Source organism: Marasmius oreades, chromosome 4, assembly GCF_018924745.1.
Source record: "Marasmius oreades isolate 03SP1 chromosome 4, whole genome shotgun sequence".
In the NCBI taxonomy this organism is placed as follows: Eukaryota; Fungi; Basidiomycota; class Agaricomycetes; order Agaricales; family Marasmiaceae; genus Marasmius; species Marasmius oreades.
The window spans coordinates 3,874,587-3,887,911 of NC_057326.1; the positions used below are offsets into that span (position 1 = coordinate 3,874,587).

At 47.4% G+C, this 13,325-nt stretch overlaps 6 protein-coding genes across 7 annotated transcripts; 4 read left to right on the forward strand and 2 right to left on the reverse strand.

Annotated features, from left to right (window-relative positions):
* The first annotated feature begins 1,002 nt into the window (after window positions 1-1,002).
* E1B28_008008 (uncharacterized protein) lies at window positions 1,003-4,663 on the forward strand. Of its 2 annotated transcripts, none has more exons than XM_043152791.1 (13): window positions 1,003-1,253; window positions 1,327-1,546; window positions 1,607-2,206; window positions 2,273-2,309; window positions 2,368-3,329; window positions 3,403-3,428; window positions 3,498-3,620; window positions 3,690-3,780; window positions 3,843-3,930; window positions 3,989-4,009; window positions 4,059-4,258; window positions 4,319-4,353; window positions 4,413-4,663. In XM_043152791.1, exons 5-13 carry the CDS (start codon window positions 3,066-3,068, stop codon window positions 4,447-4,449), a joined length of 885 nt encoding a protein of 294 aa, XP_043010878.1. In that variant the 5' UTR covers window positions 1,003-1,253; window positions 1,327-1,546; window positions 1,607-2,206; window positions 2,273-2,309; window positions 2,368-3,065; the 3' UTR covers window positions 4,450-4,663. The 2 variants fall into 2 exon arrangements, with proteins under 2 accessions (XP_043010878.1, XP_043010879.1); XM_043152792.1 differs by having other exon boundaries at window positions 1,003-1,126; window positions 1,175-1,253; window positions 3,989-4,258.
* Window positions 4,664-5,609, reverse strand: E1B28_008009 (uncharacterized protein). Its single transcript, XM_043152793.1, has 2 exons — window positions 5,515-5,609; window positions 4,664-5,466 (listed from the first exon to the last, which is right to left on the reverse strand). The coding sequence occupies exons 1-2, from the start codon at window positions 5,528-5,530 to the stop codon at window positions 4,778-4,780; spliced, it is 705 nt and encodes a 234-aa protein (XP_043010880.1). The 5' UTR covers window positions 5,531-5,609; the 3' UTR covers window positions 4,664-4,777.
* Window positions 5,610-6,736: 1,127 nt separating this feature from the next.
* On the forward strand, window positions 6,737-7,677 carry E1B28_008010 (uncharacterized protein). The gene is made up of 2 exons (XM_043152794.1): window positions 6,737-6,774; window positions 6,837-7,677. The coding sequence occupies exon 2, from the start codon at window positions 6,849-6,851 to the stop codon at window positions 7,374-7,376; it is 528 nt and encodes a 175-aa protein (XP_043010881.1). The 5' UTR covers window positions 6,737-6,774; window positions 6,837-6,848; the 3' UTR covers window positions 7,377-7,677.
* A 300-nt stretch (window positions 7,678-7,977) lies between these two features.
* Window positions 7,978-9,081, forward strand: E1B28_008011 (uncharacterized protein). The gene is made up of 2 exons (XM_043152795.1): window positions 7,978-8,067; window positions 8,115-9,081. The coding sequence occupies exons 1-2, from the start codon at window positions 8,052-8,054 to the stop codon at window positions 8,777-8,779; spliced, it is 681 nt and encodes a 226-aa protein (XP_043010882.1). The 5' UTR covers window positions 7,978-8,051; the 3' UTR covers window positions 8,780-9,081.
* E1B28_008012 (uncharacterized protein) lies at window positions 9,051-9,987 on the reverse strand (the record flags this gene model as incomplete). Its single annotated transcript, XM_043152796.1, has 7 exons — window positions 9,051-9,087; window positions 9,147-9,181; window positions 9,242-9,441; window positions 9,496-9,516; window positions 9,576-9,663; window positions 9,725-9,803; window positions 9,869-9,987. The coding sequence occupies 7 exons, from the start codon at window positions 9,985-9,987 to the stop codon at window positions 9,051-9,053; spliced, it is 579 nt and encodes a 192-aa protein (XP_043010883.1).
* A 2,565-nt stretch (window positions 9,988-12,552) lies between these two features.
* Window positions 12,553-13,235, forward strand: E1B28_008013 (uncharacterized protein). Its single transcript, XM_043152797.1, has 2 exons — window positions 12,553-13,049; window positions 13,109-13,235. The coding sequence occupies exon 1, from the start codon at window positions 12,622-12,624 to the stop codon at window positions 13,036-13,038; it is 417 nt and encodes a 138-aa protein (XP_043010884.1). The 5' UTR covers window positions 12,553-12,621; the 3' UTR covers window positions 13,039-13,049; window positions 13,109-13,235.
* The last annotated feature ends 90 nt before the right edge of the window (window positions 13,236-13,325 follow it).

Genomic DNA, 13,325 nt, shown 5'->3' on the forward strand with positions numbered 1-13,325 from the left:
AGGGACATTGACATCTGCTGGAGATGAGATGGTTGATACGAAACGAGCGAGAGATGTTATCACCTAGACAGAGGATATGTTGCCGCTCCTTGCTTTGCACGGCGGGTGGTAATTTGCGTCAATGTATCGGGTGTGCTGCACGTATGTCGTATATCATACACAAGATTGTGCAACTGAAACTGTCTGTCCGTTGCCTCAACTTGACGAACCGCACGAGCTTGACGTTGAAAGAGTGCACCGCGACTTCGGGATTATTGAACGTCCGTCGTCCCGATCATGAGCCCCGTCCTTCGATCCGGTACCCTTCCCCACCATATTCGGTTTCTCAACGTAAAACCCTCATACATCGTACGACACAAACACAACGTCGCACCAAGCAGCCGTTGTGGTGTTTGAAGCCAGTCCCAACTTTCCTAAGCCACCCAGACGTCTTGTTGTTGACTCCGACCATAAAATGATAGGACGAACTTTGCACCTTTGAACATGCTTGACGTCTCCGCGAATCGCGACTTAGCTCGGCAACTTCAAAATTAATTTCCATCAAGCCATGTATGGGTCTGCGACGCAGTTCTGACCAGCGACGACCTGTACGCAAAAAGGAAAGAAATCAGTCGCTCCGCGTTGCATAAAGAGCATACGACGGCATCTCTCTCACTTGACGGCAGCTTGTGAATACGGTCACTAGTACTGAGCCAGCTATTAATAATTTGCGTGCAAGAAGCGGCGGTGGATCCAAGCTCTGCAGGAAGGAGAACTTGCAAAATTCTGCCATGGACGACGTGGATCCCCCTTCAATTTTTAACGGTTGTTGGCAAGCCTATGTAATAGTTAGGCATTTAAGATGCGGTCACCGTAGAAATACATTTTCATAAGGGCGGAAACGGAGGGAAAGCAGAATCAACGAATAGAGGGAATTTGTGGGCGAGTGTAGGTACAGAATACGAGTCACTCCACGTGCAATGTTGATACCCTAACGGGATGCTTTTTTCGCACGCTACCGACCTTCACCGCAACCACTATGCTTATGGCCACCTTTATCATCCTCTACGGTCTGTCTTATCTCGAACTCGTTATACGAGCCTGTAAAGTCGAGACAATATCACACTGCGACAAACCCTCGGTATAAGCACGTGCCCGATTTTGCGCTTTACATTCAGTTTCTGACAATTAATAGATATCGAGTCGAACCTTCAGGACACGTTGAAGAGACACTAGAATTAAGAGCGGGTCGTAGCCGATGACTAGATTGTTGCGTACGTCAACAATTATTGACCGCGACCCTTCAGTTTTACCTGCTGACTGAAATGCGGATATAACGTTCTCCAGACCTGTCAACGATAATTTATGGCATCAGCTCCCCCGAAACTCTGAATAAATGTTGACCAGAACGAATCAAAAACGATATTATGTGCGGCGTTTGCGAATAGCCCCACCCATTCCGAAGGATGCGTTACCTACACGTTTACATATTCAAATTCTGGTTGAAGGTTTTCGAAGACGGACATCGTACATCGACCTCCTGATGGCGACTCTTGATGACCTTAAGGTTTTACTTCATCCGATCGCGAACGCTGAAGCCGTCTCTGACATACCCGAGTGTTTTTAGTCGTCAACACCGATGGGGGACTGGCTTTCCATCGTTTAACGCACTTAGCAACGCCTCCGAGGCCTCTCCATGGGGCTTACATGCACTCCACGGTCCTGTACGGGTGTGTATTTTGACTCAACGATACAATCCTAAATGGACTCCTGCCAGGAGGGCCGGAGGGAGTGATATTGCAAAAAGACTGCTTTCCGCCTGACTCCCCCAAAGCGCGAAAGACTTCGGAAGGAGAAATTTGATGGACGGGATTGGAGGTAGTAACGACGGTTGCTCTTCTTCCCTACATGACAAGCGATATCGAAAGTGTTACAGGAGGTCTTCTCGACGCTTTCCTCAAAGCGTTAACCGTGTTATCTCAAACCTGGTGACGAACCCGCACTCTCGCACCTCGTGTTTTCAACTTTTGGACAGGATGCCTCGGTTTCTGGTGTTACCCATCCGTTTACACCGCCTTTTGAGGGTAGTGAGGAGGGTCAACGAATCCAAGTTGGAGAAGAAGCAGCCGAAAACGCGACTCACGGAACGGTCGGAACTCAAGAAGGAGAAAGCTTTTCACCTTTGTGCTTCGAGGTGTAGTTCGAAGGCGGAAGTGAATTAGGTGGTGTAAGTTCGGATTTGAGCTTTTCCCGAACGATTGGTTTTACTTGCGCTAATTTGTGTCTTTCAAAGGCGGTCAAAAGGGTTGTACATGATGCTCTTGTTCTAGGTGAGCTTCTTGTGATTGATGAACTCAATGCATCTCACCTGTCGGCACCTTTTCTCAGCAGCGGTTGCACCTTTCAATAACCAAGTCCATCACTTCCTCCAATACCTAGTGGCCCCCTATCTTGCCTCAAATGCTGCAGAGTTATCCGGAACAGTCGATGTGCACGTCTTCAGTTTGTCGAACGAACGAATCCGAGGAATCTCAGCTCATACGGAAAAACGCCAAGTCGTTCTCAACCTCGGCCAACCAAGCCTTCCGCTTGTGCGTAGGCGGCTGATCTAGCTGCCGTATATAGTTAACCACCTCCAGAAACAACTGTTTCTTTCATCCATGAGTGGCGGCGTACGAGTGTGGACGGAATTTTTGTGTTCTGGTTGGTGCCTACTCTGAAGGGTGCGCCGAGCGGGGTTTCTTAGGAGTGTGCTTCGGGTTCCGTTAGAACACGAGATGAAGAGAGTCTTCTGTCGGCGGGTGAAAGGATGCAATATGGCTCTGTGGTGTGTGATCTACCGCGGTTGCGAAGAGTACCCCCCATGGTGAAGGTTTGTTAGCAGACGTTATCCGTACTTAGCACAAGACGGTCAAAGATGTGGAATATTAGATATGGACTGTTATGTCAATTTTTAGTTTTCTCGTAGACATGTTCCTCTCGTTATTTTTTCTTACAAATATTCGGGTGACACATGTTGTGACACCTCCCTCTTTCCTCTCTTCCCTTCACGTTGTCGACTTTGCCTCCGCGTCAAACAGAGAACCATGCAAGCTGACCAGCCGGCCGTCGAAATCAATAGCCTCACCTTCAAACACAACACCCTATTCACCGCTCCACCCGAGGACTACTACGAATTTCCAGGACTGCGAGATGTCAATTTCTCGCTACCACGAGGTTCAGTAACGTTATTGATCGGCGGAAATGGAGCTGGGAAGAGCACCCTGTTGTATATCCTTGCTGGGAAGAGAATGATCCAGGAAGGAGAGGTTAAGGCGTTTGGAAGGGATGTTTTTAGGAGTTTTGCAGATGTACGTCCTTTTGCGCGGCGCTTTCTTTTAGACGAGCTGTTTTCTTATTCTTTTACCGAATCGGCGAACTCAGAATGTTGTATATCTCGGCACTGAATGGTATGACCCCCCTGGGCTCTTTCGAAGATGCCGCTACTAGAAGGTTTCTGATCGATGGCAACTTTTCAGGGCAATGAGAGCTGGTGTTCGAGGCGACATTGTAGTTTCGGATTTCCTGGATAGCGTTGGAGGTTATAGATTCAAGGAACGTAGAGATCGTTTACTTGATATTCTTGACATTAACCTGGACTGGTATGTCTTTTCTTTTTCTTTTTATGAATTCCGTTGCGGTAGCTCACACCATTCATTTCATTTTCCAAGGCACATGCACGCGATCTCTGACGGAGAGAGACGGAGAGTTCAACTCTGCATGGGCTTGATGGGCAATTGGGACATTCTTCTACTCGACGAGGTCTGTGGTTTTTACCCTTCATCTTCCCGAGGGATGAGGTTCGAAGGCTAACGGCAAACCAGGTCACTGTTGATCTCGACGTGCTCACCAGATTCTCGCTACTTAAATTCTTGAAACAAGAGGCAAATGAACGTAAAGCCACCATCATCTGTTAGTGCTTTTCTATTTTCATTCGCCATCTCGACCGCCACTAATATCTGTCTCTCAGATGCCACACACATCTTCGAAGGTCATTTCATTCACTTCCTCGAACCTTCCTACTCATACCCGAAACTTAGGAATTGACGACTTTCCGACCCACATAGCTCACATGCGGGATGGCACTTTTGTCACCAATCCAACGTCTTGGCCAATCCCTAATAGCAACTCGAAGAGTTTGCATGCCATTGCGCTCGAGTGGATTGGCAATGACAGAAAGACGCGTGATCGTGAAGAAAAGGAAGGGAAGCGGAAGAAGGTTCGGGGTGCCAGGTTTCAGGTATCACGGTTCTTACGTCTTCTCTCCCCCGCCGGTGGAGTCTAATCAACTCTACTTTAGATTACCCCCACGGACTCGGAAACGTTTTACAGAAAGTTTGTCACGCCTTCCTCTCCTCCTTTGCATCGTGATACTGACGACCCCTTGTTCATAGGTACGACTACGGCCGCCAGACGAACCACTATACGTGAGGTGCTTTCGACACCGCGCCTCTGGTCCTGTCGACTTATTAATCGGACTCAACTCCTTGTATCGATATTCAACTATACCCCCACCCGCAAGTGTATTTCAACAGACATATTCATCTTTCTATTGCATTCAACAGCAACTATGGAACATCCAGTGTATACACTCACGCACTCGCATTGTAATACAAAACAACTCCGTTTCTTCTTCTTTCCCCATAAATCTTAATTGTGAATCAACGTTGTTATCAAGCTTCTCCCGAAACAACGTGAGTATTTCAAACCCATACTATGTGTAATGACAGCTCTTGAAGGCCATCCTCGTAAAGCGTTCTCAACAGTTTTCCCTCGGTAACCCATACAGATCCGCAAACGGATCGTCATGAGGGTCTTTGTGAGGCATGTACTCCATGAGACGGCTAATATCGTTCGCCGTCTCAACACCGTAAACCTTTTCAATGAAGGCCACCATGAGATCGATGCCAGCCGCAACTCCCGACCCAGTCCAGATGTTTCCATCAACCACCCAGCGTGCATACGAAACCCATTTCACATCGGGACCGATATTTTTATCTTTCTTCTCCTGCCACGCTGCCTTGTTTGACGTCGCGAACTTGTTATCTAGTACTCCTGCGCGTGCTGCGAGCCACGAACCAGTGCATACTGTGAGTAGATAACCGTTAGCCTTCTGGTTCAGAGATGGATAGATAGTCCGAATGAAGTCGACAATGGGCGTAGTGCCCTCGAAGTCACGGGATCCCAGGCCTCCTGGGACGAGAAGGACGTCGAGATCCTGCGGTGGGTCGCTGATTGTGTGGGTTGGAACGACGGATTCACCGAAATCGGAGGATCCTTTAGGATCCTTTGTAGAGATCGGATCCAGTGTAAGTCCAATGATGGATAAATTCATCTTCGGAAACTTCAACATGGATAAGAGGTTCAAAGCGTCGAGCGGGCCAAAAACATCGAGAGCTTGGAAGGCCGGGAAAAGGAGGATGCCAAAGTTGACAGGTTGGAGATTATCTATAGAAAATGGATAACAATTTGCTTTGTGAGTCTATGAGGACACACCTGTTGGACTCGCCATTTATCGTGGTGAAAGCCTACTACTATCACTGCCGTAGGAGCTTTTGAGTAGAGATTACCGAAGGAGGTATTGAACTGACTAGACTATCGTTACAAGTTTTTACTGTCTATCTTATATATTGTTTAGACGGTTATGATAACAGTAGACGAGTTCTCCTGTGGGAGATAGATCAAAGATAGATGCTGGTACGGTACTACGAACGTGCGATCATACCTATAAGCTTTCGGCTTCTTTGGCTTCTTTGGCTAATTCAATCAGGCTTAAACTTTTGGGATCGACTCACGATCCACTGCATATTGCTCTGATCCGACTAGGTTGAATATTACTTGTCTATTACATTGCTTCAGAAGACACCGTAATGTTCGGAAACAGTGACTCAACATGATTGGAGAGAGAGGAATACAAGAAACGATAGTTGCCGATAGTAGAACAAGAACAACGCCAAAGATGATAATCTCAATAACGGGGGATATCTAAGTAGAGGGGCGAGCCTGATTGGATCGGGCCTCGTGTAAGAACCTTAGAGCGAATAAGGAAATGATAAAGATACCGCACCGTCCATGGCCGTTTATTAATTATTGAGCACTCGTCAATATATTCTGCAACTTTTCTGACAACATTGCTCCAGGAATTTGAATCTGTCAGAATGTCCATAAGCTCGTATCAAAAGAGGGTGAAAATTTGAGTAAAATCAAAGTAAAATCTCGCCGCGTGTAGTACGAAAGCTATACATGAGCCAGAAGTACTATGTAAGCGGTGCTTTTGTGAGCCTGCCTCGGTCCTATGACTTCGTTCAATGGCGGGGCATTTGACAGAGGATCGATGGTGACCAATTCGATCCATCAAACTCGCTTCGAAGAGAAGCCAGTGCAGTCGGAGAATTACGAAGCGAGTTGCAAGGGATTCGACTTGAGACATCGAGAATGGTCATGTCGGTAGCAAAGTACAAGGATTTGCCTGGTACCTGAGCAGGTGTCCTTCTCTTGAATGGCGGCTATGATCTTCATTCGCTTCCGACATTCATGGTGTCCATTCTCGATGCAGAAAACACTTGTCAAGCCATTAATCGGCTAGAACCCTCTGACTCCCATCAAGGAAAGACGGCGTCTACATGACTCTGGTCGTCCAACATGGTTTAGCCAGTGACTTGTAAGCAGGAACCTCCAGTGTGGTATAAATACCTGACCAACCACTCTCCCAAAATCCAGAACCCAAGTACTCACTCGAACTTCATATCTTGAGCAGTAAGCCCAACCCACATTCGCTACTCCTGCCCAACGAATTGTTCACCCCTCCACTTGAACAGAACAGACCAACCATGGCCCCTCCAACCAAAGCCCAAATTGCCGACCTCATCACCCGGTACATCGCTTACGCCCGCAACGACGCTAAACCCGACCTCAAACTCATCGGCGACATCGTCAGATTCTACGGATCCTTCCCCAACCCGGGCAATTGGGAATGGGACGACACCCCGGGCAAATCCGTTGTCTCCTGCTTCCAAGGCATATCCTTCATCTGTTGGAGATTCAGCAGCGTCAACAGTTCCGCCAACGCTGTCGACGCTGTGACGCTTTACAAGGACCTCACTTTGCAAAATTATAACGTTTGGGCGTCGATGACGGACCTTACGAAGAAGGAGAACTTTAGGAGGGATTGTTCCGCGTTGACGGATACAGATACATTGAAGGATTATCAGCAGATTACTTGGGATAAGAAGGTTCAGAGGGCCGAGATCTGCGAGGCGGCGATGACGGTTACTTCGGCTATGTATGGGTCAGGTACTCCTCAGGCGGATAGGTCGGAGGCGTTGTGGAACAACAGGAACGCGAACCAGAACGCTTAGGGAAGACACAAGGGAGGTAGTTGAATGGCCTGCAGTGGAGTTTAAAGGAAATATCGTAGGAGAACAGACAAATGATTTGTACAGAGTTTGAATGACGGACCGTAGGGCTTACAACAAGGAGAACTTGCTTTGGCAGATAAGTTAGGTCGTGGAGGTTTTGCGGCAGTTTCGATTTATCAAGTGTGGTCATTTCAAGGACTCCCTGCACCGGAGCCAATACAATGACTCTCACCTTTGACTATTATTGGGCATTTGTAAACCGTATTCTGCCACCGCTCTGCCAACCCCCAACAGAAAATTGAATCTGTCTACAAGCTCGCGTCAAGAAGGGCAAAGTTATGAGTGAAAAATCAAAGAAAAATCTCACCATGTAGCGTAGTACGAAATATACACGAGCCAGAGGTAGAAGGTGAACACAATCGAACTGCCTCGGACTTATAATTACCACTTCGGTGAATGAGCTTCTAATACTGAGATAAACACTCGAAAGCTTCAAGCGCGACATGGACGATCAAATGTGAGTAAGTTTTCCACGTGCTCACCGATATAGGGCCGTCGATATTCGGCAAACTATTCTCACGCCTCTTTGCCTTTTGACCTGCGCCACCATCGCGACTCAAAAGCTCCCACGGTGATAATTTTCCTTCCAACTTCCACGATAAGACACGTACTTAAATGGCGGGCTCAAATGGTGCGTCCTCAAGAATTCAAAAAGCCGTTGTTATTCACGTTCTATAGATAATCTCCCTGTCAACTTTGGCATCCTCCTTTTCCCAGCCTTCCAAGCTCTCGATGCTTTTGGCCCACTTGATGCTTTGAACATCTTATCCATGAATTTTCCGATGAATTTATCCATCATTGGACCTACACTGGATCCGATCTCTACAAAACATAGCTCCAATTTCGGTGAATCCATCGTTCCAACCCATACAATCAGCGACCCACCGCAGGATCTCGACGTCCTTCTCGTCCCAGGAGGTCTGGGAGTCCGTGACTTTGAGGGCACTACGCCCATTGTCGACTTCATTCGGACTATCTATCCATCGCTGGCGCAGAAGCCTAACGGTTACCTAATCACAGTATGCACTGGTTCGTGGCTCGCAGCACGAGCGGGAGTACTAGATAACAAGTTCGCGACGTCAAACAAGTCAGCGTGGTACAAGAGGAAAATAGTCGGTCCCAAGGTGAAATGGGTTTCGCATGCGCGCTGGGTTGTTGATGAAAACATCTGGACTGGGTCGGGAGTTGCGGCTGGCATCGATCTCACGCTGGCCTTCATTGAAAAGGTTTACGGGGCTGAGACGGCGAACGATATTAGCCGTATCATGGAGTACATGCCACATAAAGACGCTAATCATGATCCGTTTGCGGACCTGTATAAGCTAGAGAGGGAAAACTGTTGAGATTGATTTATGAGGAAGGAGATACAACTTCGCCGTCAGTATGGGTCTGACATTTTTCGATAACAATATTAAGATTATGGGGAAATAAGAAGAAACGGAGTTGTTTTGTATTACAATGCGAATGCGTGAATGTATACACTGGACGTTCCGGAAAGATGAATATATGTCTGTTGAAATACACTTGCGGGTGGGGGTATAGTTGAATATCGATATAAGGAGTTGAGTCCGATTAATAAGTCGACAGGACCAGAGGCGCGGTGTCGAAAGCACCTCACGTATAGTGGTTCGTCTGGCGGCCGTAGTCGTACCTATGAACAAGGGGTCGTCAGTATCACGATGCAAAGGAAGAGAGGAAGGCGTGACGAACTTTCTGTAAAACGTTTCAGAGTCCGTGGGGGTGATCTAAAGTGGAGTTGATTAGACTCCATCGGCGAGGGAGAGAAGACGTAAGAACTGTGATACCTGAAACCTGGCACCCCGAACCTTCTTCCGCTTCCCTTCCTTTTCTTCACGATCACGCGTCTTTCTGTCATTGCCAATCCACTCGAGCGCAATGGCATGCAAACTCTTCGAATTACTATTAGGGATTGGCCAAGACGTTGGATTGGTGACAAAAGTGCTATCCCGCATGTGAGCTATGTGATTCGGAAAGTCGTCAATTCCTAAGTTTCGAGTATGAGTCAGCGTAGGTAGGAAGGTTTGAGGCATGAAAGTACCTTCGAAGATGTGTGTGGTATCTGAGAGACGGAGGTTAATACCAGTCAAGATTGCGAATGAACAGAAAAAGAACACCAACAGACTATAGTAGCTTTATGTTCATTGGCCGCTTGCTTCAGGAATTTGGGGAGCGAAAATCTGGTGAGCACGTCGAGATCAACGGTGACCTGGTTTGCTGTTAGACTTCGAACCTCATCCCTCGGAAAGACAAAGGCACAAGCCACACACCTCGTCAAGTAAAAGAATGTCCCAGTTGCACATCAAGCCCATGCAGAGTTGAACTCTCCTTCTCTCTCCGTCCATGTGCCTTGGGAAATGAAATGAGTGGTGTGAGCTACCGCAACCAAATTCAAAAAAAAACAAAAGACATACCAGTCCAGGTTGATGTCAAGGATATCAAGTAAACGATCTCTACGCTCCTTGAATCTATAACCTCCAATGCTATCTAGGAATTCCGAAACTACAATGTCGCCTCGAGCACCAGCTCTCATTGCCCGGAAAGGTTGCCATCGATAAGAAACCTTCTAGTAGCGGCATTCGAAAGAGCCCAGGGGGGTCATACCATTCAGTTCCGAGATATACAACATTCTAGGTTCGCCAGAAGTAATAAGAAAACAACTCGTCAAAAAGAAAGCGACGCACAAGAGCACGTACATCTGCAAAACTCCTAAAAACATCCTTCCGAATGCCTTAACATCTCCTTCCTGAACCATCCTTTTCTCAGCAAGGATATACAACAGGGTACTCTTCCCAGCTCCATTTCCACCAATCAATAACGTGACTGAACCTCGTGGTAGTGAGAAATCGACATCTCGTAGTCTTGGAAATTGCGCGGTGAATAGGGCCTTGTGTTTGAAAGTGAGACTACTGATTTAGGCGGCGGGCTGGTCAGCTTGCATGGTTCTCTGTTTCGCGCGGAGGCCAAGTCGACGGAACATGAAGGGAAGAGAGAGGAGACAGGAGGGAGCTGTCACAACGTGTGTCACCCGCGTTTACATTGACCTCAGGTTTGTAAGAAGAAATAACACACAAGCTCAGAGGCAACGAACAATATAAAGCACAGGATCACTGGCGTCGATTACTTGTACCCACGTAAAACTTAAAATAAAATAAAATAACGAGATGATGAAGCGCCATGATGAGAGTCGCGAGCTCGGGCGGTCCGAATTTCGCTGCCACGGCTTTCCACGAGTTTGCACTTGGTAAAGTATTCCCACACCTCCTTGCCTTCTGACCTCGAGTACGAAAGAATGACAACACAGCATGCAAAGAGCGTTGATTAATCTGTCAGTCTCAGTAGTTTTATGCTCTGTTGTCTCTAATCTTCAGAATATTTCTCACTGGTTAAGGAGCCGTGCTTCGAGCTTTTCACCTACTACATATACCCGATGCTCCGAATATTTTTGGGACTCAAGTGAAAGACTTTCAAACTTCAATTCAAGTTAGCGTCTTGTGCGGCATCTGCTTAGTACAACTACGAATAGAACGTTCTACGCTATTACGCACCTACTCGGATCGGTACTCGTCCGTCCGAGTATGAAGACTGATAGCCTTTCGTTTCTAGTGAGTTCCGCCGTTATCCAGCCTCTCCGCAACACTCACGAGGACTATATAGGAACCAAATGAGTCGAATTTGGGATGCCCGCTTGTCAAGAACTCTGTAGCGTTTATCTCAGTATCAGAAGCTCATTCAACAAAGTGATAGGACCGAGGCAGAGTCGCAATTGTGACCACCGTCGTGTCTAGATTTCGTACTATGCTACATGGCGGGATTTTTCTTTGATTTTTACTCATAAGTTCGCCCTTCTTTTACGCGAGCTTGTAGACATCGGTGGTCTTTTTAGAAGATTAAAGCTTTTGGTGCGGTGTTGATAGAGCAGTGGCAGAATGTTATTGACGAGTACCCTTGAACAGCGACAGTTAACGGTGAGTATCTTAATCCTTTCAACCACCCACCTTGATCCGATTCCCGTGCACTGTGCAGAGAATCAAACGATCACACCTGATAAAGAACTGCCGCTAATTCATTCAAGCTTACCGGGCGGCTTGCTCCACGAGCTAACTTATCTAAAGCAAGTTATTTTCCTTGTTGTAAGTCTTACGGCGCGTAATTCAAATTCTGTACAGATCATTTGTCTATTTGCCTACGATGTTCCCGGATTCTAATTATATCCGGACATATCTGTGGCCAATTCACTCTCATCTCTCCGACTTGGCCATCTCGGAGGGCTTTGAGGGCGCACGTAAGTTGAGCAGTTAGTCAAGCCCAGGCTGAGCGTTTGAATGAGGGAGTAAATCTCCATTGAAGGACAAGTCGAGGACACCACTAGGTCAACGGCCGCTTCGGCTCTTCTTAGAGTGCCGTATTGGTTTCGTTTGGATGATGTTCGAGATGCCGAGTGCCGCTGTAGCTATCATTCCACTCGGTACTGCCAAGTTATTCTTACCCGTGTTCTAGAGTCATTCATTCACATTCATTCACTGTGGTATTCTTAGTGGCAGCCTTCACAATTCGAAACGATCGCTTTTGGGGGCTATGCCAGCGGAAGTCGTGCGCTGTGTAAGTCGCACTGGCAAATTGACCAAGTTATCTCAGATGAACGCTGTAAGCGGCTATGAACGCCGTCTTCTCAGGCCTAGTATCCACTCTGCTTGAATACACCTTAGTCACGGAGGCTTCGCCGGTTTATATACGAGCGCGTCCTACGTGTCGATGCCACGAACACGAGCTCCGGAAAGACTGGTCAATAGTCATTTGATCGACGGTTCGAAGGCATCTAAATCTAAATCTATGTGAAATAAGCCTCTGGTGGTCCATGGCCGTTGAAGTATGTAAGTGTTATATGAGGGAAGGATTGGTTAGGTGACTGATGCGTGTTTCAGGGTACTTAGGCGTGCTTCCGCGGAACAAACTTTGATAGTTTGGGCGGGCATTAGTTGCCTTCATGAGATTCCGGATTTGAAGTGCAGTTACTGTAATTTGACTCCGTTTCCGTCACCTCCGAATCTGGGAAAGACGTATAAAAAGTGAAACAGCAGAAGCTCAGTATTCCTCAGGTTCTTCCTGACTCAAGCTTGCCCCACTCCAGCCTCCTTTTCACCAACCGCCTCCTCATTTCCTCATCATGAAGTTCTTCGTCGCTGCCATCGCTCTCCTCACCAGCTCTGTCGCTGCCATTCAGTTGCAGTACGACAACCATTACGACGATAGTGGCGCTTCTCTCACCACCGTAGCCTGCTCAGACGGGCCGAATGGTCTTATCACCCGCGGATACTCGACCTTTGGTTCTCTCCCTGGTTTCCCTCACATCGGTGCTGTCGATGCTATCACAGGATATGGCTCGAACAAATGTGGTAGTTGTTGGAGGATTACCTACCCGGCAACTGGAAAGACGATCAACATCATCGGGATTGATCATGCTGGCAGCGGCTTCAACGTTGCTCAGGCGGCGATGGACGAGTTGACGAATGGACAGGCGGTTCACTTGGGTAACATCCAGGTGGATGCCCAGGAAGTTTCTCCTTCGGATTGTGGGCTTTGATGGCTATGACGGTGAGCGTTACGCGCGTCTCTTGTTTCATATGTGCTTACGTTTGGAACGCTTTCCTCAGATCTTCATGCCATGCGTCAGAATCTCCCCATTTTTAACAAAATATGAACGGACACTTGCACTGCTATCATACACGTTATTTGCTACCATGGACTTTTTGGACTTTTTACTCACGACGGACTTCTTGCACATTCATTCGCTCTTCTCGATTCAGTTGGTGTAATGGTAGCTAGTTGACATGCAAATAGTGGCCAGTTCTTGTGGTGTTAAATCAAACT